Genomic DNA, 25,260 nt, shown 5'->3' with positions numbered 1-25,260 from the left:
TTGCTACTTTGTTCTGCAAGTGTCCTTATTTCATTTTTCATCCCATGCTCTTCTTTCTTCTCCTCCCCTCTCAAGGCACTGCTTTTCCTCCCTCTTCATTAGTTTTAGTCCTCTTTTATCTCAGGTTCTCATCTACTGTTATTCTCCTTCTTCACCCTGGCGTTGTTCCCGCTAGTGCAGGGTCCGCTCTTCGGCAAAGGTTTCTCCATTTGGTTCTGTCCAAGGGGTCCTCGGGTGATGCATTGACAGACTTAATGTCTTCCTTGATTTTGTCGGTCCACCGTTTCTTCAGTCTGCCTCGAGACTGTTATTCTCCATTTAGTTGTCTTGGATTTTCTATTTTTCCTTTCCTTCTTTAATCTTTGCCTTACGTAAAGCATCCATTTCAGTTTTATCTTCATTTTCTTTTTTTCTTTTACTGCTTGTAAGTCTCTTTTGGTTCAGTTCCTCCTGCTCTCCTCTTAGTTCTGAACTTCTTGCCTTTTTTAAAATCTTTTCTTGCACCTAAGCCTAATTTTTCCTTGCTTTTGCACTACTCTGTCTTTCTTTCCTCCTTCAGTTCAACAAGTCAACCCCTCTGGGCACGTGCACGAGTGGAATTTGTTGAGTAAAATTCACATCATTTTTCTGTTTATCTTCAATATGGTTCAGGTTTCAGATTAGATAGATTAAATACTAACACCTTACCTAAATGTTTCATCTGATTACCTTAGGCTTTCATTTACTTATATATTTTTTTTATTTCTGACTGCAACAGTTGGTATGAATTTCCCTCTGGCTGTCATGGATAATAACTGAATATGATGATAAAAATCATGAATGCACTTTTACTTCTGCTGTTATGTATCCTATATTGAATGACCTCTCCCCTAAAGCTGATACCAACAAATTTCTCTCAGGATCATACCTCTTCATATGTCACATCAGTTAATTCAAGCTAAACCTTTTTCATTTGTAAATATACAGTACACCTACATATTTTTCCCCAAATGACATCAGTACTATTCACTCTTTGAGCTCTTTGCATATGGAATAATCAAAATGAGATGTCTGCATGCTGGCTCCAACTAGCTGGTTCATTTTAGTGTCTACAGACATACTACATCCTGAAAAAGACCACTTGCATCATTTAATGAATGAGAATCAAACAACCATCATGCCTTTGAATCCTTTGACTACTTTGAAGACATTAGTTACAGAGGTTTTAGTATTGTGTGTGTTAATATTAATAAGTTTTCTCTGATTAAAATTCTTTGTTCATCCCTAATATATTCCAATGTGTTAATTACTCCTCATTTAATGAGAAAAACTAAAGCATGATATAGATATACTAAATTAAATGAGCAAATTAGCATGTCAGCACAATCCATCCTAAAATACTAACAATACTGGTCAGTTTTACATGTGACCTTTAGCAGTTTCACTGTTTTTTAAGCACAGGCGTAGACAGTTCATCTTCATGTGCAAAACATAAGACGTGCTTTTTTTTTTCTAAATTAAATGTAATCACAATTAGCATCACAATTAGCACTAAACCTGTAAATCAGTTAGCATGTCTAATTTAGATATTCTTATCGTTATATTTTGCACATTGAGAAAGGAACTCCCACTGAGAAATTTTGTCACTGTTCTCTTGGTAAATACCCAAAGTAATTTTTTTATGCCAAAACCCAGTTTGCAGTGCTACAAGTTATTAGTAAACCAGGCCCATAAAATATATATCACCAGTCTGTCACAGGGGGATCATATAGAAGCAAACAACTCACACGCACACCCTATTTAAATTAACCACTTGCTAATATGAATGTGTTTTGCCGTACCTGGTGAGAACCCAAGTAGGCACAAGGAGATCATGCAAACTCCACACAAAAAAGACCCTAGCCAGCCACTGAACTTGAGCCCAGGACCTCTTTCTACAGTTTCCATAGTTAGTAATTGTCCACTTGATGTAGTTTCTCTTTTTTCTGTCCTTGAATGTATTATAGACCTCTCAACAGCACCACTTTGTGTTACTATGCTCATTGAACATCATCAGCTGTGACAAGGTTACAACACAGAGGGAGTTATCTTCAAGCCCATCGAACTGATAGCTCTCATTATTTCCAGTCTTTGTTGTGCATTTTAGATAGTACTTATGGTCCCAGACAGGCTCTCAAAATCTCCCGTCTGGCTTAAAGAACTGGAGGATGTTTTTGGAAGTTAAAATAATTTTACATTTCAAAAACAGAACATTGGGCTTCACATAGAATTCCAGTTGTTGCATAGCAACAAGTTCCAAGGCTAGTGCTTGCTCAGAGCACCATTTAAAGCAACAAGCAAGAAAAGAAAAGTAAATAAATGTTCAGTACACAGAAGGACTTACTGCCATAGTTTCTGATGGAGAAGTTGGAATTCTCACTCGCCAGACTGAAAGTGAAGGCAACTGGCTGATCATCTTTATCTGTGGCAGTCAAGGTTCCAATTATCTGAGGAAAGACCAAAAAATGACTCTAAAATTAACCTTTCTGCACATTGACTGCACATTTCTGCAGTCAATGTGTGCAGTCCATATATGTAAATTATATATGCACTGATTTATGCAGACATGTATGGCATGCATGTGAATCATTTAGTCATCGACTGCCAAGTACATGGCACGTGGCAAAAACACCATTTTAGGTTGGGATCCAAATTTCAGATTATGTATATTAAAGTCACAATTGGAAAAAAAATCAAATAAAAACTTAAATGTAAATAATGGAGAAACCTATTGTAGCTTCCCAGGCTCCGTTATTGAGGAGACAGACAGTTAAATATGCGTTTAGGCTTTTATGTAAAATGCATTCATTACCCCAGCTCATCACATGCTTGGCTTCACGTGAGTTTTAATTCAGAAGACACATCAACAACAATTCAGCATGATCTGTTGGCGTTTAGTTTCCATTAAGATGCATCCTCTAATAATAAGAAACAAGCTTCTCCTCATGTTTTCTCCTAACCTGACACAGCAGATGGCTGCCTTTCCCCGAACCTGGGTCAGCAGAAGATTTCTTCCTGTTAAAAGGGAGTTTTTCCTTCCCGCCATCACAAAGTGCTTGCTCATAGCAGATAATTTGATTGTTGTGGGATTTTCCTGAATATTTAGAGTCTTTACCTTATAGTATAAAGCCACTTGAGGCTAATGTTTTTGTGTGATTTGGTACTATATAAATTAAAAAATATAATTAAAATCTATAAATAGTATAGATATAAAAACGATCACCTCTTACCGTATTAGACTCGTCGTTCTCACATATATAGATGTCGTCAGCTCTGAGTTCAGGTTCATTGTCATTCACATCCTGAACATTAATATTAACTTTTACAACTGACTCTAAACCTAGAGAGGAAAGAAAACATCACATTAATGACACGTCTAACAATGAAAATAGTCCAAATAAATGCGTAAAAGCTGCAAACAGAGATTCAAGAGGGCATTCAGTAGTGATAGTATAATTTAGTCTCATTCAGTATTTGCGGAGGAGATGCAAATGTGGAAACAACTGCACTTTTTGTTTCTGCAACACTTTGTGTCATTTATCTTAAAATACTGAAGCCACATAGAAATGAAATATAAAAGTTCTTAAACTAAGGATTTAGTTGTCATTTACCTTGATGCGCCAATGTAACAGTGACTAACTATGCTGGAGATTAGTGTGTATATCTCTGTCACTGAAGGACTAGATTAAAGGTCAAGTAACTGAAAGCATTTCTATTTGTGAGCTGTTTGTTGGACAGCTATTTTCGTCACATTAAAGCATCTTTTACATTTATTTTATATCACTGATGTTCTTTTTGAATATTCATCTTTTGATAAATATGTGAGTCTCTTTTTTGTCTCTTGTACTAAGATTTTGAATCTATCTTTAGTACAGAACATGTACTGTATACCGAGGACCTTGTCAAGCTCAGGGGACCATTGTCTTCCTTAAACGCTGTGACAAGCCACTAAAATAGATCTCTGTATTTCATTCATTGCTGATCTAAAAATATAGAGTTTGGTTTGGAAGCTGGAAGTGAACAAAGAGGCAGTCTAATGTGATTTTCCTGCTTACTCTCTCCTTCTCATGTGGGTCGACCAGGTGTTATGGTGGTGTGTTAAGTCTGTAAAAATCCCTGTTAATGTGTTACACTCCCATCCTTCAATAAATCTACAAGAGATGTTCAGCCAAGAGAACAAACTGTCTTTTTTGGCCTTTGTACTTTAACTCCCTCCCTGTATGCACATTGCTGTTGTTGTAAAACACGTGGTTTCAATTTTTCATGTGAGGATGTATTGTTTAGAGGAAAGGGATTAATAAACCCTGTACAGCTCTTATGAGAGTGTGTGACATACCACTTGGCTCCTCTTGCGCCTTAACTTGAAACATGTGTGTGGGCTTATCCTCTCTGTCCAGATTTCTCAGAGTGTACAGTTGACCTGTGAGTCGGTTGATACCGATAGGACAGTCCGGCTGCATGATGGAGAACCTAAACAGAGAGACCAAGATCACTCTAACAAACACTTTACAGGATTAGTAACACTATTACTTATTTTGGGGAATGAGTGCAGCATACTGTATGGTTTTGTTGGCTCTGTCAGGATCTCTGGCTTTGATGAATCCTATGTTGTTCACATGCATTTCTTCCTTCACGTTAAAGCTGTACATGTCCTCAGAGAAGATCGGTGGCTCATCTACATCTAACACGTTGATGTTGACCTGGCAATTTTAAATGATTTAAATGATTGCCAACAGTTTAGACCAACATTGGAAATGTAATTGTACTAGGAATATGAAACTATGAAATGTTTTGTTTAATTTTTTTTCTATAATCCTTTACACAGCATCACACTGTGTCCTGCTAATCCGAATCTGTGAAAAGTATTTCTTGACAGTGAAGCATTAAATACATTCCTCAGCATTGATTCTCTTTTTTTAGAGAATGAAAATCAAGTCGGCAACTGTCTTTGAAGATGGCTAAAGTGATCAATAAAATAAAGTAAATAATCAATTTGAACTGCAAATCACAAACATTCACTTGCTGACTCATGAAAGTTACAGTTGCCCTGTTTGATATTTACCTGTGCACTGGTGATTGCAGCGTTTGTGTTGTCAGCGGGAGTTTGGACATTTTCTTTCATCCGGACAGTGAAAGAATAGCTGTTTGTCTTCTCAAAGTCCAGAGCCTAGGGAGCAAAGATAGTGTGAGTGAGTAAGCAACATGTCAGTGCTAATTAGATTAGAATTGATAGCTGTGACTCTAAGCTTCAGTGCAGAGTCAATACTATCTTTATTACATAAATATACAAAACAGTGTTCGTAGTGGAAGGTTGCGCTCTTTCAAACATTAAATATTTGAGATTTTTGTTGTCGTTAATTTCCATTTTTTTAAGGCATCTGAAATTAGATTATGCTGTTTGCTTAAAGTTCTCACTAACACAGAACTCAACTGTATGCTGTGTGAATCTGATGCATTTGGGTTCTGTTACAATTTCTTTCAGTCTTCCACAAAATTAATAGTAGTCCTTCAACAATATGTTACTCTTTAAGCCTGTCAACTTTAAATCTTTTGACCTCATTTTCCTTGTAGGTCTTTGCTTGTAACTGGGGACACACTGCATTAGCACCTTAGTGGTTTTTTTCTTCATAAATGTGTCTTGTACACCTGCATCAGTCCACCAAGGACAACTAACGATTTCAGGTGCAAAAAGGCTGTAAATGTCACAAATCAGTCTATGCAACCTGTGTAGCTCACTTTCCTCAATTTTTAAAAGGTTCTATATTTTTGGGTGGGGGGCAACAACAACTTTTAGTTGCAAAGTTTTATGGAAACATTTTTACATTGGCAAATATAAGAGCTCTTACTGTCATATTCACATTGGCACTATAATTTATTTCCTATGTATTAGAAATACACAGATATTCTTATTTTTTCTGGCAGACTCTTTTATCAGTGAATGGGACACTAAAGGTAGAGAGGAATATTCTGCTAACTGGATTATTCATGGTTACAAGGATAGTCAGTCCCAAGGTATCAAAGGCATTTGTAAACAGCTTAACAAGAATAAGACCTTAACCACAGTGTGGCCAACAGCTGGCTTATTCTGTATGTGTAAACACAGCCGTTGAGAAAGATGAGAAGAGCTCGAGAGCTGAGGGGAAGATTGAGGTACGATTTGATTCCAGGCCAGCAAGGGTGCAAGCCATTACAGAGCTCATTTCATTGGAATACATTTCCAGCTCTCTGATGTCCTAAATACTTTATCTGAAGAGCACAACCCAGTGAAGTCAACCTGCTAGAAATCCCGCAAGCATAAATATCTTTAGAAACCAGAAGGAGGCCAGATTTCAAGTCAGTCTTAAACACGTCACACCTTATACATCCTGCAGGAAAAAAAATCTGAAATTTGACATTGCACCTTTTAATGTTATATATAATTAGTGGCCATGCGGTGGCAGAGTATGCAGGAAGGCTTCAGAAACCACTTTGAAAATGTCAGTACATTAGTATTTTGAATTTGTGGAAATCCTGTCACCATGCTGTGGCTATGATCCTCGTTGGTAATGGTAGACTGCAAATCTATTTTTGTGCTAAAGCTGTTTGGGCATGAGGTCCCATCAATTTGGATGCTGTAAAAAGTGTGAGGATACAACACTTCCCAAAACACTCTGATTTACTTGTGTACATATATAAATAAAAATAAAAGCGAGTTGCCCTTTATGTATTTTAGGATATGCATCCATTTCCTGGTGCTGCATGGAAAGACTAAGCCAGTTTACATAGCACATTAAAACTAAATTATTGATTTGATTACATAATATTTATGCGCAATATGTGTTCATGGGGCAGCACGGTGACACGGTGGTTAGCACTGTTGCCGCACAGCAAGAAGGTCCTGAGTTCAATTCCACCATCAGGCCGGGGTCTTTCTGTGTGGAGTTTGCATGTTCTCCCCGTGTTTGCGTGGGTTCTCTCCGGGTACTCCGGCTTCCTCCCACCGTCCAAAGACATGCAGCTTGTGGGGATAGGTTAATTGATTAATCCAAATTGTCACTAGGTGTGAATGTGAATGGTTGTCTGTCCCTATGTGTTAGCCCTGCGACAGACTGGCGACCTGTCCAGGGTGTACCCCGCCTTTCGCCCTATGACAGCTGGGATAGGCTCCAGCGCCCCCCGCGACCCTGAAAAGGATAAGCGGAAGCGAATGGATGGATGTGTTCATGAGGAAAATGAACACACTAATAGGATTTTTAAAAATCTATGTATTGCAAAACAGATGGTCATCAGACTGATAAATCTGCTTTTACAAAAGTAATAATATTTCACTAATTTCACCGTTTTTTGTTTGTTTGAAATACAGAAAGAAAACCCACATAAAAATAATGTCTGATGCACATTTATAATATAAATTACTACAATCCCTTGATTGGTAGCAATGGGTCAAGTAGCTAATTGAGTTTATAAGCCTGGTACTGATTAAAATTGATCATGTATAATAAAATTTTTAAAGGCAATCACTCAGGAATGGTGCCACTCCTCGTGGTAGCATGAATGATGAAATTTCACCTTTATCATATTTTGACCAACAACCAAACAACTTTGGCAGAATAACATGTTTGAATCAAGTTAAATAAATAAAAGAATAAAATGAAAGTCAAGGTTTGTTTCAAAATAATTCAAATTAATCCAATGAAATCATCATGTCTTTTAAAACCATAAAATAAAGATGAGGTTGAGCAGGTCAGAGCTGTTTGCGTGCACAGGGAAAAAAAATGCTGGGAACCATGTCTCTATTTTATCCCCAAACTGGAGACAGCAATTACAAGAGAGAAATCACTCTCTAAATGAATTATACAAAAATATGGGACAGCCATGGCAGTTCAGGAATGTTAAATTGAAATACAACAGAGAATTATACGTCAAATATGGTTGCCCCACATTCCTCTTATAAGCCAAACAGGAAATGAACCAGCAGAACTGTTGCACAGGTTCAGCTGGGTAGTGATAAACATAGCTATATGCATTAATTGTAGTAAAAATGCTGATAAACGTACTTGTAATTCCATCAGTTAGACATATCCATAATATATACTATATAATACTAGCATGGATTTTATTAACATAAGATTATACACGATTGATGGGAAAAAAAACAACTTATTTTGTTATGGCTCTCTTTCTACCATTTACACATAAGTCTCCTACCTCTTTGAGCACGAGGTTTCCATCCTTGTTATGGTTGGGTTCAATATTGAATATGTTGCTATTAAGATTTTGAATGGTAAATATGGGCTCCTTGTTCTGAATCTCATCTTTATCCACCAATTCCAGAATCCCAATCGTCTCATCCACCTTGTGGTTTTCTGGAACGTTCAGATCATATTTTGCTGTGGATGGAAAACACACACTAATTAAGACTGAATATTTCTGTTGATTCTGTACAATTTGATAATGTAATGCTTCTAATGGTTCTAAAACCTGACTGATGATAATCTCTTCTTTTTAAGCATCTCTTTATCATTACTGTAAATGCTCATAAAACTGTTCCTTACTTCTGGTAAAAGAAGCAATGTTGTCATTGATGTCAGTTATCTTAATAGTGACTGAGGTGGTGGCTGTGCTGCCAGAGGCCAATCCTCTCATGTCCTGAGCTTTAACCACCACCACATACTCCTCCCTGGTTTCCCGGTCCAAAGTGTTTATCTTGCAGCTGATCACACCTGCAGAGGGACAGAGAAAGAGCGAGACATTTGGAGAGGGTGTTATCTTTCAGGTCAACTCTGACTCATATTACAGTAAAAATAGCTTGAAACCCTCAAGTGATCCTAAATTAATTTGCCAGGATGAAAAAAGGCCGCTAAAGCATGGCAAACATGGTGGGTACCACTGGAGTCAGCCTACCTGTGATGCTGTCGATTTCAAAGGCTGAAATGTCTCCATGGGTCAAAGAGTACCTGAGTTCTGCATTAGCAGTGGTGGGGTCGTCTGCATCAGTAGCTTTCACCTCAACCACTATTCTTCCTAGAAGAAGGAAATAATATACATGTATGATAGAAATCCTCATAGTAAATAGCTGATCATGTTTAAGTGTATGTGTTTTGCAGATGTCAAATGGTTAATGCTTCATGACTAAGTGCCAACACTGTAATTAAAGTCACCGACTTGTGTTTTTCACAGCGAGATGTACTAATGATTGTGACAGGTGTGAGCATAATGTTTCGTTTTGCTTAGGATTTTCACACTTCAGTCTATTTTGAATCTGTCTCATTACCCCTGTTTAGCAGATGCCACATGCATACTTAAAAAAAATAATGTTTAGCAACTCTGAAAATTGTGTTTCTGTACCTTTTCTTTCTGAGTTTGGGTTCCTTCCTTAACATTAACCACTACTTGAGAGTGTGATGCCTCATTATACTTCAACTGGAAGTCTACATTGTAGATTATAACCGAAAACCCCTATTAACTCTACACCACAACCTTCCTTGCCATTCAGCCATTGTAGGCTGCGTTAACCTCATGTGTGGTTACAGTTCTCAGGAGGTGCACGTGGAAGGCTACAATCTAGGGTTAAGAGGGGTTTCCAGTTACATCGTAGGTTTCCACTGCACAGTTAAGGCACGAGGCAGTACAGATAAACGTAAATGCATGAACATCTTTTTTAACCTGAAATAAGCTGCTGGCAATTCCTTCTACAAAAAAAAAAAAAAAAAAAATCCTTGATAATACTTACCTATTCTAGACCTCTCCTCAATGGATCCATTGTATGATTGAGTGAAAACAGGAGTGTTGTCATTGATATCTGTCACCTGGACAACAAATTCTCCAGGGTTTTCTATTCGGTTGCCATATGCATCTGACATCATAGCAGTCAAATGGTAAGCATTCTTCTTTTCTCTGTCCAGAGATTTGGTGACAAACAGGTCTCCTTTATTATCCACGATGAAGATGTCGTTTGCTCCCTCACCTTCTATTTTAAAAACCCCACCTGGGTTACTCTTGTCTGACTTGAGCTGAGAAAGAAAGAAAATAGACCTTTTAATAAATTACTGCAAATAAACTATTCTGAAAAAAAAAAAATTCAGATATGCATGAAAGAGATTCTCAGCAACAGATAATGCCCCAGATTCACTTTGGATGTTATAGCTTCAACCTGAGGGGGCGTGGCAAAATACCAAAATGCTTTCTCATAGACAGCCATGGCAAGGAGAATGCTGTTTTTGACTCTGAGGTGAAAATACTAATATTAATATACCCGTCCTATCTTGAGCGGAGTCACAACAGGTTTCTCCTCTTCTACATAGAGAGAGTTCCAGATCCAGCCTCTTTTTTGCCGGAACAGCACAGGATGGGATTCCTTTTTGACAATGTCAGCTGGGCCGAGATTCTCTCTTTCTACCCCAGGAAGTCCAGAGTCTTGAGCAGTGATGACGGTCAAGGCCATAGTGGCCATAAGTCCTGTGGTCCACTGCTGGAGCCAAGCCATCATCTGGACAGAAGAGGATAGGATCAAGAAGAGAGAGGAATGAGAGGAAGAGGGGGTAAAAGAATAAAGATGAAAGAAGGAAGAGGCAAGACAGGAGTAAAGGATGCAGAAAGGAACATTGGGGTAGTAGAAAAGAGAGAAGAGAGAGGGACCAGAAAGGAACAGAGAGAGGATCACATTAAAACCACTTATCAGCTACGGACAGACCCCTTCACTGTGCACGGGTGAGACTTAGAGTGAAGGCCAAGGACTCTCTGTCCTCCCCTTACAGTCAGCTACTGAGCTCGAGGTCTAGCTATCATTTAGGACCAGGGCTCTTAAAGCTTTTCATCCTGGGACTCCAATAAAACATTTAGCCCCTCATCATGGGACCTGGAATGAAAGCACATCACCACTGTGGTCATATGGGGATCTATTAAACATAGGCTTGTGACCTATTTTAGGTCTTGACCCACTGGTGTAGTGCGAGAGAGCGGCACAGACAGAGAAAGAGAGACTGACAGAGATGCTACAACCACTTACGATGTCTGTCTTAATCAGCCATTAGAAAGGCCACTTTCCATAAAGGGACTTTTTGACATTTGGATTTCTGGATTTTCTTTCTGGATTTTCTTTGTTCTTTTTCAATATAAGGTAGCTCGGGTTTTGTATTCAAAGTTGAATAATTCCGGCAACTCATCCAACAGCTGTAGAGACATAATACTCAAAGCCAAAAAGTTAGCCAACATCATTATTATTCATCAAAAATGTTTGTACAAAGCAACTATAATTAATATTAGAGATGGCACGATACCACTTTTTTATGTCCGATACCAATACCGATATCATAAATCTGGATATCTGCCGATACCGATATGAATCCGATATAGTGTAGTTTTTAATCAATAAAACAGTTTTTTTTAAATATCTTGCTGCATTTCATATAAGTTCATACTCAAGTTTAAAAAACAAACAAACACTAAAGCTATTCTGTTATACTTGTATGCAAAAAATACACTGCACCCAAAATATTTCATAGTTCAGCAATACTGATCAATCTAATGAACTTAAACCTACACCATCCTCCCTATTCTGGTATTTTAAAGAGTACTTAGCGGAAATATTAAGCAACCTAACTAATAGGGTTGCAAGCTCCCAGCAAAAAATAAATAAATAGGGAACCACCCCCCACCCTCCGCCTCCTGATGCTTAATCGAGGTAATCAACTTTAATTTAATGCACGTGTAAAAAAAAAAATGCACAGAAATCAATTATTTTTCCACAATAATTAAATAGATTCAACATCTTTCTTCAACAGAATTGCAGACAGCACAGATGGTACCTTCCCAAAGGAAAAAGTACTATAGCTTACTAGGGTATATATTAGACTTAACAGTTACTATATACAGTAATGGACTTCTATACATTTTACATCAGATCAAAACTTTGGGTGTAAGATTCAGATAATTATTTATTAAAAGCTACACATTTTAAATGAGAATAAGAAAGAAAAGTATTTCTTTGTATCCCCACTTTTCCCTGTTAATGCCCTATCGGCCCCCCTGGCTATACTTTGCTAGTATATTACTTTGTAGAAAGTAATATTAAATACATTCTAACAATAGCCTATCAAGCTTAAACATGCTGCTGTTGTTTAGCCGCTGGTTTCCTCTTTCTGGTGCAAAGTAGGCCAAAAACAAACAAGAGAGACCTGAGTCGCGACAGAAAAGCCGATCAGCTGATCATTGATCAGTTTCATGATTGAAGTAGCAGCAGGAGAGGGAGGTGGAGAGAGAGGCACTCGCTCCATATATGGGTTGTTAAGCTTCACGTGGGAACACTTTACAAACATTCAGAGATGAACTTACACACTTGCTTTACTTCCCTCTGGGATAACTTTCTCGGAGATGAAATGCTGCTTCAAATGCTCAACCAGACCGCTGACAGGTCTCACATACCACAGCCGCTCTATCACATGACATACTGCTCCTATGTGCTAAGGTTATGAGCCATGAGTTACGCCATGTCGCAAGTTTTGTGAGGTGCTTTCGTGATATTTAATAGATCGGATTACATTTTTTTTTATTTTTCTCCGATATTCGATCCAGTAATTTAGGTCAGTATCGGACTGATAATAATATTGGATCGATCCATCTCTAATTAATATATATGAGATTTTGCATTGCAATTCATTCTGATGCATGAAAGTTAATCATGCTGCTAGTGTAGTTAAAAATATAAAAACAATGGGATTAAAGACATTCATAATACACTGCACGGAAAAGACTGACGCAACCTTCAGATCTAAAAAGTTAAACTAATGCAGAAAAGCCTTAAACCTGCATTATTTCTCATTCCCAGCAGGGGCAAGTGCTCTGGTTGTGAAAAGACAATTCTATAGAAGTCAACAAGAAAACACTCTCACTTGATTTTTGACTTCAGTAGGCATTATCCTGATGTCTTTACTGTATGGTCCCAATTGTTTTGCATCTTCTTTATTCCAGAATGACATTAATATTTAAATGATGGTTCCTTTCAAAGTTAGATAAGCGAAAAAGCAGGATATGAAGTAGGGACTGGCTACCTTGTAACTGACAAGTCACTACACTATGAGAGTGCAAACCCTCACTCATCGCTTCTGATTTCAGTCGAGCGATATTACCAGTATTAACTGATATTGACCATTTTACATACCTCAGCTTTTTTCCAACACTTGTAAGTCTTACTGTTTTCTTACATTTCCCACCACTTCACTCATAGATTGCATCATAAACCATTGATGTGGTGTGTACTGTAACACATGCAAGCGATTCGCATTTACCTTGACCCAAGCTATCTAATCATGAACAACAGCAATCATTGGATTCATTTATATCAAATTCAAAATTGCTTCCATTTATCGTAAAAACTTGGGCCCAACTGGCACCTCGTTTGATTTATGGCTTTTGACTGATTACAAGTTGGAAGGCATTTCAGTGCGTTGCATCACTTCTTCCTGCCTGCAAGGCATTTAACACCATTTAACCAAAATGAAAGTGTATGTGGTACACAAACACCAGCAGTGCAGCAAATCTTCACTTTTGTTGCCAGTCTTTCTTATACTGTTTCACCCTCTCTGTCTGTGTTTGTCTTCCCCATCGTTCCTGTCTCCCCCCACTGGGCCCTATCTAATAAAGCAGAAATGCCAGGGAAATAATCTTCAAAACACTTTAGTCTATATGCACTCTGTACTTCAGTAGATATTTCAGCACAGCCCCTCGCCATCCCAGCAGAGATTAGTGCATCTTATTGTCTTCCAGCCATTAGCAGCAGGGAGGAAGAAAGCAAGATTATGATGAAGGGATTATACTGGCACAAAGTCTCCTCACTCTAATGGTCTAATCTCATATTCTGCTGACCTCCCATGACCTCTTCACACTGCTCCCCACAAATCAGCTCAGACAAAGACTTAGTAGTGTTTTTTGGCCTTTAGTTGACGTCCCTTTGTTTGGGTTTTATTTTTTTCTCTTGTGCTTTCTTTCTTTAGTTTCCTTTCAGGACTAAATTAATTAAACAGAAGTGCATTGTGTTCTATTGCAGTCTAACAGAGACTTGAGTGAACATCTGAGCACCATGTTCATAAAAGTGCATTTGTGCAGCGCTAATAAATATTTGTTTTTCCTGGCTGTGGATCCCCATACGTCTGTCCCCATGGGCAGGTAATAAACACAGTGTGATCAAAATGAAATTAAAAGTTAATACCACTGAGAAATAATGTTGCCTCCAAATACTTTAATTTCACTTGCTATTAACCTTCTTTTGCTTTATGATTTTTGTTACCTTTAAGTAGCTTCAGCATCTGTTTTCCATAACACTGTTATTCTATCTTCTAAGTAAACATTTTTTTTATTACTTTTACTATTACTTTAAAGCAGTAATCCAAGGATTTGGTGATTTGATTTGATAAAATTACTATTTGTGTCGCTACATTTAAATTTTCCTGTGAGGGCAGTTTTAAATCTATCAGGCAACCTACATTTACCTTATTGGAAATGTCCCCCAATCATCAATCACATAGGCTGATGATAAGCACCTGTAAACACCTAAAGTTAGAAACACTGATGGATGGGTAAATGTGACATCAGAGGATACAAGGGAGAGTGTGAGATAGAGGCAAATGATCCGCTGGTGTGACCCTTGTCAGGATCAGCCCCCAAAAATGAGGAAGACTTTGATCTTCGGGTTCAGGCAGCTGTGGCAAGTAGCTGTCTGTTAGGCATCACCTTTTCTAATTTGAATTACTAAACGTCAGTAAGACAAAGGAGCTGATAGTGGACTTCAGCACTAAGCAGGAGAGGAACTACCAGACCCCCGTCATCAACGAGTGCCCAGTGGAGAGAGTGGACAGCTTCAAATACCTCGGAGTTCACATCACGCAGGACCTGTCATGGTCCTGTCACATCAACACCGTGGTGAAAAAGGCCCGACAGCGTCTCTACCACCTCAGACGCTTGAGAGACTTCCAACTGCCCTCCAAGGTGCTCAGGAACTTTTACTCGTGCACCATAGAGAGCATCCTGGCGGGAAACATCTTAACCTGGTTCGGGAACAGCACCATGCAGGACAGACGAGCTCTACAGAGGGTTGTGCGGTCAGCTGAGCGCACCATCCGCTCCGAGCTCCCTGACCTGCACTCAATCTACAGCAGGCGGTGCTGGACCAAGGCCAGGAAGATCGTGAAGGACCTCAGCCATCCCAACAACAGACTGTTCTCTCTGTTGAGGTCAGGAAAGCGATTCCGCTCCCTGAAGACCAACACAGAGAGACTGAGGAGGAGCTTCTTCCCGCAGGCGATACGGTCTCTCAATCACACCACCACACAGTACTGACCCACACATACAGTTCTTACACACACACTGGACTTTCTGGACTTTGGTTTTGCACAACACTGGTCACTATATTCTTCATTTCCGGTTAATACTTGTACAGCTGCTGTTATTGTGTATATATTTATTTATATTTAGATTTCTTCATACATTCTTATATAGTTCTATATTGTGTATTGTGTATTTTGTTGTACAGTTATTTTATTTTCAACTTTAATTTATATATTTATCTTTATCTTATTCTTCCCAGTTAAATTTACCCTTCATTCTAATTTGTGTTGTACAGTTATTTCATTTTTAACCTTAATTTATATTCTATTCCTTCCTAGTTAAATTTACCCTTTTTAATTTTTCATATTTATTTCCTATCTTATTCATAGCCTTTTCCTTTTTTTGTTTTCTTTAGGTCACGAGCAGTTGTCCAAGCATTTCACTACATATCGTACTGTGTATGACTGTGTACGTGACAAATAAAATTTGAATTTGAATTTGATTTAAAGTGTTCATTTTTTGTTTGCGGACAAGTCAGCATCTTCCGGGCAAATTATGGGAAACCATGGCAACGACAAGCATGGCAAAGCTGCCAAGGAGGTCTCTGTGAAGCACCTTAAACCCCTTTGAGACCAATTTTATTGCTAGCGACAGCCAAAAGCTTCTACCTTCCACTTGCCAAATGGTCACAGAAAACAGTCCTTTGGTCTCTAGACCTGCGTGAATGGCGCTTTAGCAACTGATTTAAAAGCAAATGCCAGCAATCTCCAGTATCCACTTTCAGTCAGTCAGGTCTAGACACTGGTTGCTTCAGGTTTCTAGACCTGTGGTAACTGAAAATGAATTTTGCACTAATTAGCAAGTATGTGTGTGTTTGTCTGTGGAATGCAGCCCTACAGTCTATTACTGTAGCTTGCCAATCAAGCTTGTTAGCTGATAACAGCAACCCATTCCAAGTAGGATCACTTCTGGCTCCAACATGACAAATATGCCAGCCTTGAGGTTTTGAAACATCGGTTTGGGCCACAAACCAATAAATGATGCACGGCTGCTACAGCTGTCTCTTATGTAGAGTTGACAAGAAAAAAATGTAAATGATGATCATGAGGAGAAGAGTCTGAACCTATCAAATATTGCCCCTTTTTTATTTTCATGCAATACATTACATCTCAAAGTTTATCTTAATTATATTTCAGGGGTGAGTGTGATGTCACAATGCCGATCTGTAAATGGATGACAAGGTGATTTATTTCCCATTCATTCCGCTCCTTATTCATTTTTTTTCCTCTGAAAAACTGGAAAAAAAATAATAATATGCATTTGGTCCCTTCAAACATTTACATCTTCAGTAAATCATATATTAACAGTACATTTCTAATCACTGTATCACCTTTGTTTAGTTTGTCAGCTTCTATGCTTCTTCTTGACATAATCTGAACAAAGAAAGCAATCACACTTTCTGTTGCCTTTAAAACAAAGAACTGTACTCACTAAACTTGCCTTACCCTAAATTTGAAGAAGAATGTTAGCCAAGACTAAAGCTAAAATAAATACAATTACATTAAAACAAAATAAAATAACTCAAAACAAAATTATTTGAGAGTTAATCAAACTCATTAAACCTCCCTAAATTTCACAAACACCATAAATGAAGCAATTTAACATATAAAACATATGCAGGAAAACCTCTTAGGTGACCAAACCTGTGATTTGTCCCATAGCTGCTTAAGAGGACTGCGACTCATTCAGTGTATTTTGATGGCAAAATGAGCTACTTAACTATTAGAATTTTTACTTAAACAATTGTTGACTTCATTTATGTTATTCCTGAGCAATAGAGTTGAAATAAGCACTAAAAAAAATTAAAGAATTGCTTCACCTTAGTCTCAGCAGCAGCAGGGGACTTTTTAAACTGACAACTCAAACATTAATGGAATTGTGAAGGGTAAATCCCCACCTTAGTTCATAATTTAGTGAGTACTTAAAAGTAAAAGACCGAATCAGAGATTGGCATTATTTTGATTCCTGTGATTCACACCTACTTGTTCATTTTGTGAGTTGTATGTTTAGCCAATATAAACTAATATACCACAAATATAAAGGAGTTTAATAATTAATTACTAATAACCATTAATCATTATTACCTTTATAACATTTCCACCTTAGAATGTTGACCAGCAGTTAGAATGCTGCCCTTTATTTTATTTATTTATTTATTTATTTATTTATTTATTTATTTATTTATTTAAGTGTCTCCACAGTGTAATAATTTACACATTTGCCTAACAACCGAATGATCCCCAATTCAGTCATGGAAGGAAACACAAGTCCCCTGGATTGTGTCAGGAAAGGCATTCTGTATAAAAATCTCCCAGATCAAATATGTGGAGCTTCACACTGTGGCAACTAAAAGTAGCTTCAGATGAATAACAATAATTGTTTGACAAAGCTGAACTTTAGCTGTGATTGCATACTGAAAAAAGAAAGATAAAAGTCAAATATCTCACCATCACAACTAACTTTTACACAGAAATGTCACACGTACATTCACAGTTATTTCTGACAGAGAAAAAATCTGTTAGGGGCGTTTTCCCCAAAGGGGCTTTTTTTTTTTGAAACAGCAATTCCTCCTTCTCTTTATCAGCAAACAGGAAGTGTAAACACAATGCCTTCTGGGAAATGCTGTCGGGTCTACTAATGTGGGGTCATCATTAGTAAGTGGACACACCCTTCCTGGGATTCATTCCTGCTGCTGACTGTACATTTGTCTCAGTTTCAGACTCAGTGTCTCACTGTGTTTGACTAACATTTTGTATTTTGTGTCATTCCTTTTTTAGTTTCCCCATCTCTTTCTGCCCGTTGACACCTCGCTGCCTCTCTTCCCTCCACGTCTTCTTTCTTTTCTTTTCTCTGACAGTGCTTTCAATACATTTTTCCTCTTAAAAGTCTCCACTTGTGGCTTGTTGTATCTCTCAAGGTGAAAGATGCATGTTGTTTTCATACAGTCTATTTCTGTCCCTGTCTATCATTCCTTCTCCCTTTTCCTTTTCTCACCTTTTTTCTCCCCCTTTCCTTTTCTCCACCCCCATACTCTCTCTGTCTCACCTTAAAAGCAGATATATATGGAAGCCCGTTTCCGCCACTAAAAAAAAAAAAAAAGCTAGTATCCATAACTCGAAATTTCGAGTTATTTTCTCGAAATTTCGAGTTATTATCTCGAAATTTCGAGAAATATAACTCGAAATTTCGAGTTACTCTTCTCAAAATTTCGAGTTAGCTCTGCCAATCAAAAATATACGTGAATGAGGTCGCTTTCTTGTTACCTGGAAGCATATGGCGCAGGACCGCGCACTCAAAAACGGATCCCAACAAATTAAAGTATGTTTGCTGATAGTAACACCATGTGATTCAGCTAATAACACAGGGATTTCATCATTTGTGAAGCCAGGCTGAAAACACTCAGCAATCTGTGCATTCACGACTGGATGTAATACCGGTAGCTTAGCTGTAGCATTTGTAGCTGAGGGCTTCAGCTTCCGGGTAACATGGAAATGACGTCATTCACGTAGATTACTGATTGGCAGCGCTAACTCGAAATTTCGAGTTGCTTTTCTCAAAATTTTGAGTTAATATGTCGAAATTTCGAGATAATAACTCGAAATTTCAAGAAAATAACTCGAAATTTTGAGTTATGGATCCTTTTTTTTTTTTTTTAGTGGCGGAAACGGGCTTCCATAGATCTAGCACCTTATAAGAACCCAGATAAATAAACACACCAGTGCACCCAGTTTACCCAAGTTCACCCCTTTTTTATAGTTTAACTCAAGTTTTTTTAATTCTTTGAATTAAAAATGTAAAAACAGACATGCAGATTGATGTATGAAAAGTTACAGGAGTTTTCAGTTTAAGTGTATGTTTGTTTGTTTTTTTAAATACATGACAGTATATATATAAGCTTATATAATAATCACTTTGTAAACTGCAAGTGTCAGACACACAAATCTCACTTGAGGATTATACAAAGTTATTTATGGCATCATTTATCAAAGGCATCTTTCGGAGCTATGAAGAATAAATAACATTCAGGAATATCTGTAATTACATCTGTACATTGTCCGCAGGCAAGTGAGTGTGTGTGAGTGTGACAGAGGAGCAGAAACAGACAGACTCAGAGACACAGTTGTCATTCTCCGGGATGTTTTGTGACTGGCAGACAGATCTGACCTAGTTCTTCAGTCTACCAAAGGCTAAAGCACAGAAGCGAGTCAACAAGATTTCATAATCCTAGCGGTCGCTGAAGGGTATTTGAAGTTCACGTTGAAGTCCTGTTGTCGCGTCTGTGTTTTTGAAGATGGAAATATAATTTGATTTAATCCTTTCTCACTATGGTGGGACAAGAAATCTGTCTTTCCTTCAGTCTGTCATTCAGCATATCTTGACACTTGGTGGATTTGAGTCAATGACTTTTTCTCACAAAGAAATTCAGGCAGATTTGGATTTGCAAGAAGTTAATTACACTTACCAAGTTTACTTCTACTTTTTCCTATCTTTGTTTTTGACTTATCCTAAACCAAAAGTTTTAATTAAGGGTGCCACAGTGGTAGGATGTCTCCGCGACTCAAAACACCACCTCTAATGGGCAGGAAATCTGAAGACAAATCTTAACCTAATAACTCATAACTAAATAACTAAAACATTTAAAATGACTAAAATAAAAATGTGTCCATTCAAGTTTAACTAGTTCCAACGCTCTAAAATCACATCACTTTTTTTAGTTGTTAAAACCAATCTGGTCTTGAGAAGTGGCATCTGTTCCTCCAGTATTAAATTGACAAAGTAAGATCCTTGATGATGATGATTCCTTTCAGATTCTTTTTGCCATAATATAATAATAATATGTCTATAGATGAAATTGTAACTAATTTATGATTTCAATATGCATAACTTGAGCATATAAAATCAATATTCAGTAACATCTGTCCAATGCTTGTGTTGAAGCAAAAGATCTCAACAACAAATCACCACATAGACATCATATCTTTGCTGTGGATAATCATCATCTGTACCTTTAATTAAAATAAAACTAAACGTTTGTGTGCAAAAGCGGGATCATGTAAGTGGCATTTACATGATAATCTATTAAAGTTATCAGCTGGTTTATTTAACATGGAGGTTGTCGTAAAATGAAGCAGGTTTAGTATGAGATTTGCTTGGACTCCAGATCACGACCAAGTTGTTGATTCTTTTGAACAAATTCTCATAGCTGAGAGCTGGCGAAAAGCAAAGCAGAGCTGGAACCATTTTAATGAATTCTATCTCACTTTAGTGCTATTATTGATCACATTTAATTCATGTCTTTATCTGTTCTGTCTTCCCCAAGTTTGGATGTTTTAATCATATTTTGTACATTAAATAACAAATTATACATGCAAAGGGACACTAGTTTCTTTTTAATGAACACATCACCATCAGTCTTTAGGTTGTGTTACACAAATATCAGTGTTTGGCACTATTTAGCTTTTTTAGCCGTTTTTGTCACCTTAAAATCAGGAGGTTGTTTATTTGTGGGCAGTAGGAATGCAGAGTGATTTCACAGTCTCAGATCTGTGATCTTCGCCTATTGAATAGTGTAGTGTGTGTTGTAGAGATTAAAACAGGTTTAATCACAGAGCAGCTTCTAACAATCTGTCTGCCAGAAAGTCACACCAGGAGTCATTCACACACACACACACACGCACACACAGCGTCCTCGCTGACACAGTCACTGGGTCACATCAGACAAATCCCATTTCCATACAGTGAATTGGTTATGACTGATGTTGGCCAGCTTATACGCGATGGTGATAACAAACAGTCATTTGAAAGTAATTTAAAGCCTCAAGTCTTATCCTCATTGGTTTGGACTCAGCTGTCAGCCCCTCTGCTGAAGGCAAATTTTGCAACTACAGCGCTACATAGCAGATAAACAAAATAAATGAGTCTAAATACTGGACTTATGAGTTTCCTTTCATATTAAACATAATTTAAATGACCAAAAATACTATGAGCAATATTTATAATCTAATTATTTCTCAAAAATCGAGCTTCATCTCCAGTAAATACTCCATAACTCTAAGTGGTGCTGACTGAATGTAAAAACAATAAATACATGAATGCTGATTTGCCAGATCAGATCAGTTTGCTGCACTGGAAAGCTTTTAATTCCCCACAGTGGGCATAGTAGTGTGGGAGCTGGAGACCAGTTGGATTATTCCTCACTTTTATTCTTAATTTTATTGATGGCATTTTCCTATTAATCAGTTTCTCAAGCGATCACAAAAAAAAGAAACAAAAACATTTTAAAAAAATCTGAAGTAACAAATGACATTGTGGAGATACACAATGGAATAAGGTATACTGTGTAAAACAAAGAATACAGGTCAGTCCCTTTAAGTAAAACCTTAACTGGGTCTTTCAGTAGTAATCAGTAACTTCAGCTGAGCTAACATCGCCACAGCTGGACAGCTTGTCAACCACACTGACATATTTGAATGAATGAACGGCTCTAATCATGAATCTTGTGTGTGTGTGTGTGTGTGTGTGTGTGTGTGTGTGTGTGTGTGTGTGTGTGTGTGTGTGTGTGTGTGTGTGTGTGTGTGTGTGTGTGTGTGTGGGAGGGTGAAGTCTCCCAGATGGCACCCAAAGGATTTCTCTCTCCAGGAATTAGACCACTGGGTTTAGTTGCATCAACGGCTTTCAATGTAACAAACAAATCAAATCACTTCTATCACTTTGAGCCATAGATCCAGAGTACTACAAAACAACTGTTCCCATATATACAGGGCATATATGCAGGTACACAGAAACACTTTGTCTGTGTAGTGATAGCCACAGGCAACTACAGCACACTCTGAATAACCTAATAGAAATTAAAATTTTACTGTAAGGTGTTATTTTCTCTATCCTTTCATGTACAGTTTGGCTTGAAAGGTTGATAAGAGGGAGCCTAAACTCACTATAACGCAAGGAAGTCTTCAGCTCACAAATTGACACCACTCAACTGACAAGAGCTACGCTACCTTTTAATATTAGATGTGCGTCATACTTTGTTTCATCAATATTTAATCGCAAATGAACTTGACATCAGCTTGACAGTTAAGTTTTTTTTTCATTGTTTAACTCCTCAAAATTGAATAACTGAAGACCACCCGGTGAACTGAGATTGGTTCTAAATTTTTCCTGCTGTGTCTCCGGATCATCCTGTATTGTTTTAATGGTTATAACCTCTTGTCTCCAGGAATGACAGTCCAGCCTCTGGGGGGGAGAACAGCACTCAATTACAGCATTCAAATCTACACAGAGCTGTCCGAGATCATTGGCACAGCATATGTGAACAGTGACGGGGGCTGACAGCATGTCCTTAAAAGGGGTTATAACCATCATTTTCAGTTATTTCTGTACCTTCTTGGAGGCAGTTTTACAAGTATTCATGAGCATTTCACCCTGGAGTGAATGGGAAAGTAGCCTGTAGCGTTTTAAAGGGATCTGGGCTACATTTTTCTGGGTACGCTGCAGTGCACTGCTTTTCAATCAGAAAGAACTGCTTCACACTTTCCATTTGCTGAACATGAAAGCGCACACCCTTCACCAACTCACATTCTCATTATTCAGGTACAGACACACACGTATATAACACACATGCACAGTATTTTTCTTTCCAAGACATAAAAAGAGAACTTACCAGTCAAACTGAAGTCGAAGCCAGGCAGAACTGCTGTTCAGATCTTTGTCGAGGTATAAAATGAAGCCCAAATCCTTCAACGTGTTCACTTGCTCAGACTTGAGTTATGCTTTATTAATTTCGCAGGTAGAAATCAGTGGTTGGTGGGTGGTCATGAGCTCAACAGAGGCAAAAACCACCTACTGATACGACTACTTCTTTTCCTCTCTCGTACTCCTTTTTTTTCCCCCTGATGTAGAATGAGAGCAGCAGGTGTACAAGCAGGGATTTCTCTCTTTGTTAGATTTTTACTAGGCTTCTGTACAAATCCCTTCCTGGACTGCCAGAGAGATAAGAAAGTCTGTGATGATGAAAAATGGGTTGATGCCTCTTAAGTTGTATCCCAGAGATGGATTTCCAAAGAAAAACTGAGAATCAAATATAAAAAAAACCCCACTCATCAGATAATTATCAGTTTTTACTCAAGTGGGTATTACAGTTGTCTCTTAGTTAGTAAGATTTTTATCAAAAAAGTAAAAGCTCCAGCTACTCCAACAGTGGAGTTTTTACCCCAAAATGTCTTTGTCACCCTCTTTCTCTTCTCAGGTTGTCGAGGTTTTTCCGCAGGTGTGAATCCAACAGGTTTCGAGTCTCTCTTGTTCTCTTTTCCTCTCTCCCCTCTGATGTGGTTTTCTCATCCAAGACCCAAAAATGGTGAACCACAGCTGTCTGACCGCAGTCCTCTCTCACACAGGTCACTGCCCACTTCCTCTTCCTGTTATTCTGGTCAGTGTTGTCCGCTGGTGCTCCCAGCTACTGCTCCTTTTCCTGTCCTGGAGGGGAAAACAGAAAGAGATGGAGGTATGGGGAGGTATTGGTGGATTGGTGAAAAGACAGAAAAAAAGGGAGAGAGCAAGAGAAGCAGAGAGGGAGTGCATATGTCAAAACAGCTCAAAAACACTAGGAGAGGCAGAGAAAGCAGCCGGCTCATGTTCATGAAGCAGATGGAGTGAGTGTGTGAGATAGGAGAAGGGAGGGAGGGTGATGGAGAGTAAGGTGAGAGAGGCGTTACTTCTCGGTCCTTCTCAGAGAGCGGGAGAGCGACGGGGAGTGGGGGAGAGATTTATTATTCATGTGTGTGAGATAAGGATTAAGTTAAACAGGTTATTGGGGATAATCCTTAGAGATTTCCCCACATGAGGCTAGTAAATATTTCAGAGGGCTGACTTTGTGTGTGTGTGTGTGTGTGTGTGTGTGTGTGTGTGTGTGTGTGTGTGTGTGTGTGTGTGTGTGTGTGTGTGTGTGTGTGTGTGTGTGTGTGAGTGTATCTGACAGAGAGATGTCGTCTAAGCTGGAAAATGAGATGAGAGGGACGCCTTGCCACACGCACGCACGCACACTCACACACTCCTTATCTTACTCCCCCCGTCTCTTCGGGGGTGAGTTGTTCGTCAGTAATTTGGCGAATTGGACAGGAAAGCCGGCTGTGTGTTTTTAAATTGAAACCTCTCCTGTGGCAATAGCAGTCCAGCCTTTCTTTTTCACTCCCATCTCACCCTCCCTCCCTCTCTCTGTCATCTTTTTCTCATTCTCCCCGTTTGCTCTGTCTCTTGTTTCTTTTATATTTTATTTTGCAGTTTCAGCTCAGTTCTACATAAAATATTGTCATTTCATCTGGGAGCAGCTTTTCCAGACATCATACATCAACATTTACTTTAAATCTACTTTATGTAGTACTTGTGTATGTACAGTCTCTCTCTTGCTCTCAGTTCTCTGATCTGATTAGTGAGGGCAATACTGTTATTTTTTTCTCTCTAGACACAGTCCAAACTTTAAGACAAAAGGACTGTTTGTCATTGCTTTTCAAATAAGAAACAGACGGCCTTCACAAAAACAATGCAAGCTTCTTCTAATCAGGAACTTCTTTAATTAATGAAGGATTTTCTGTGAAGCCTGTGCTGTGTATGTTCTATACAAGAGGATTACAGACTTTATAAAACAGACAAATGTCATGTATGAGGCCGCACCATCCCAACAACAGACTGTTCTCTCTGTTGAGGTCAGGAAAGCGATTCCGCTCCCTGAAGACCAACACAGAGAGACTGAGGAGGAGCTTCTTCCCGCAGGCGATACGGTCTCTCAATCACACCACCACACAGTACTGACCCACACATATGGTTCTTACACACACACTGGACATTCTGGACTTTGTTTTTGCACAACACTGGTCACTATATTCTTCA

The 25,260-nt window shown here is 38.4% G+C and overlaps 1 protein-coding gene across 1 annotated transcript in view; it reads right to left on the bottom strand.

Moving 5' to 3' along the window:
- The window catches only part of cdh5 (cadherin 5), a 37,967-nt gene extending 13,974 nt beyond the window's left edge, over positions 1–23,993 (bottom strand). The window contains exons 1-11 of the mRNA XM_085427346.1: positions 23,039–23,993; positions 10,253–10,486; positions 9,731–10,010; positions 8,902–9,021; positions 8,553–8,720; positions 8,206–8,387; positions 5,081–5,185; positions 4,576–4,718; positions 4,355–4,488; positions 3,249–3,358; positions 2,363–2,465 (exon numbers count right to left, since the gene is read on the bottom strand). Coding sequence (XP_085283472.1) covers positions 2,363–2,465; positions 3,249–3,358; positions 4,355–4,488; positions 4,576–4,718; positions 5,081–5,185; positions 8,206–8,387; positions 8,553–8,720; positions 8,902–9,021; positions 9,731–10,010; positions 10,253–10,486 — 1,579 coding nt within the window. The 5' untranslated portion in view covers positions 23,039–23,993. The remainder of the gene's footprint in view (positions 1–2,362; positions 2,466–3,248; positions 3,359–4,354; positions 4,489–4,575; positions 4,719–5,080; positions 5,186–8,205; positions 8,388–8,552; positions 8,721–8,901; positions 9,022–9,730; positions 10,011–10,252; positions 10,487–23,038) is intronic.
- Positions 23,994–25,260: the final 1,267 nt, after the last annotated feature.

The sequence above is a fragment of the Rhamphochromis longiceps genome, linkage group LG13 (genome assembly GCF_057381845.1).
Source record: "Rhamphochromis longiceps isolate RC_006_pf linkage group LG13, R_longiceps_female_GT1.1, whole genome shotgun sequence".
In the NCBI taxonomy this organism is placed as follows: Eukaryota; Metazoa; Chordata; class Actinopteri; order Cichliformes; family Cichlidae; genus Rhamphochromis; species Rhamphochromis longiceps.
Note: the sequence above shows the minus strand (reverse complement) of the source record. Positions and strands in the feature narration are given on the sequence as shown.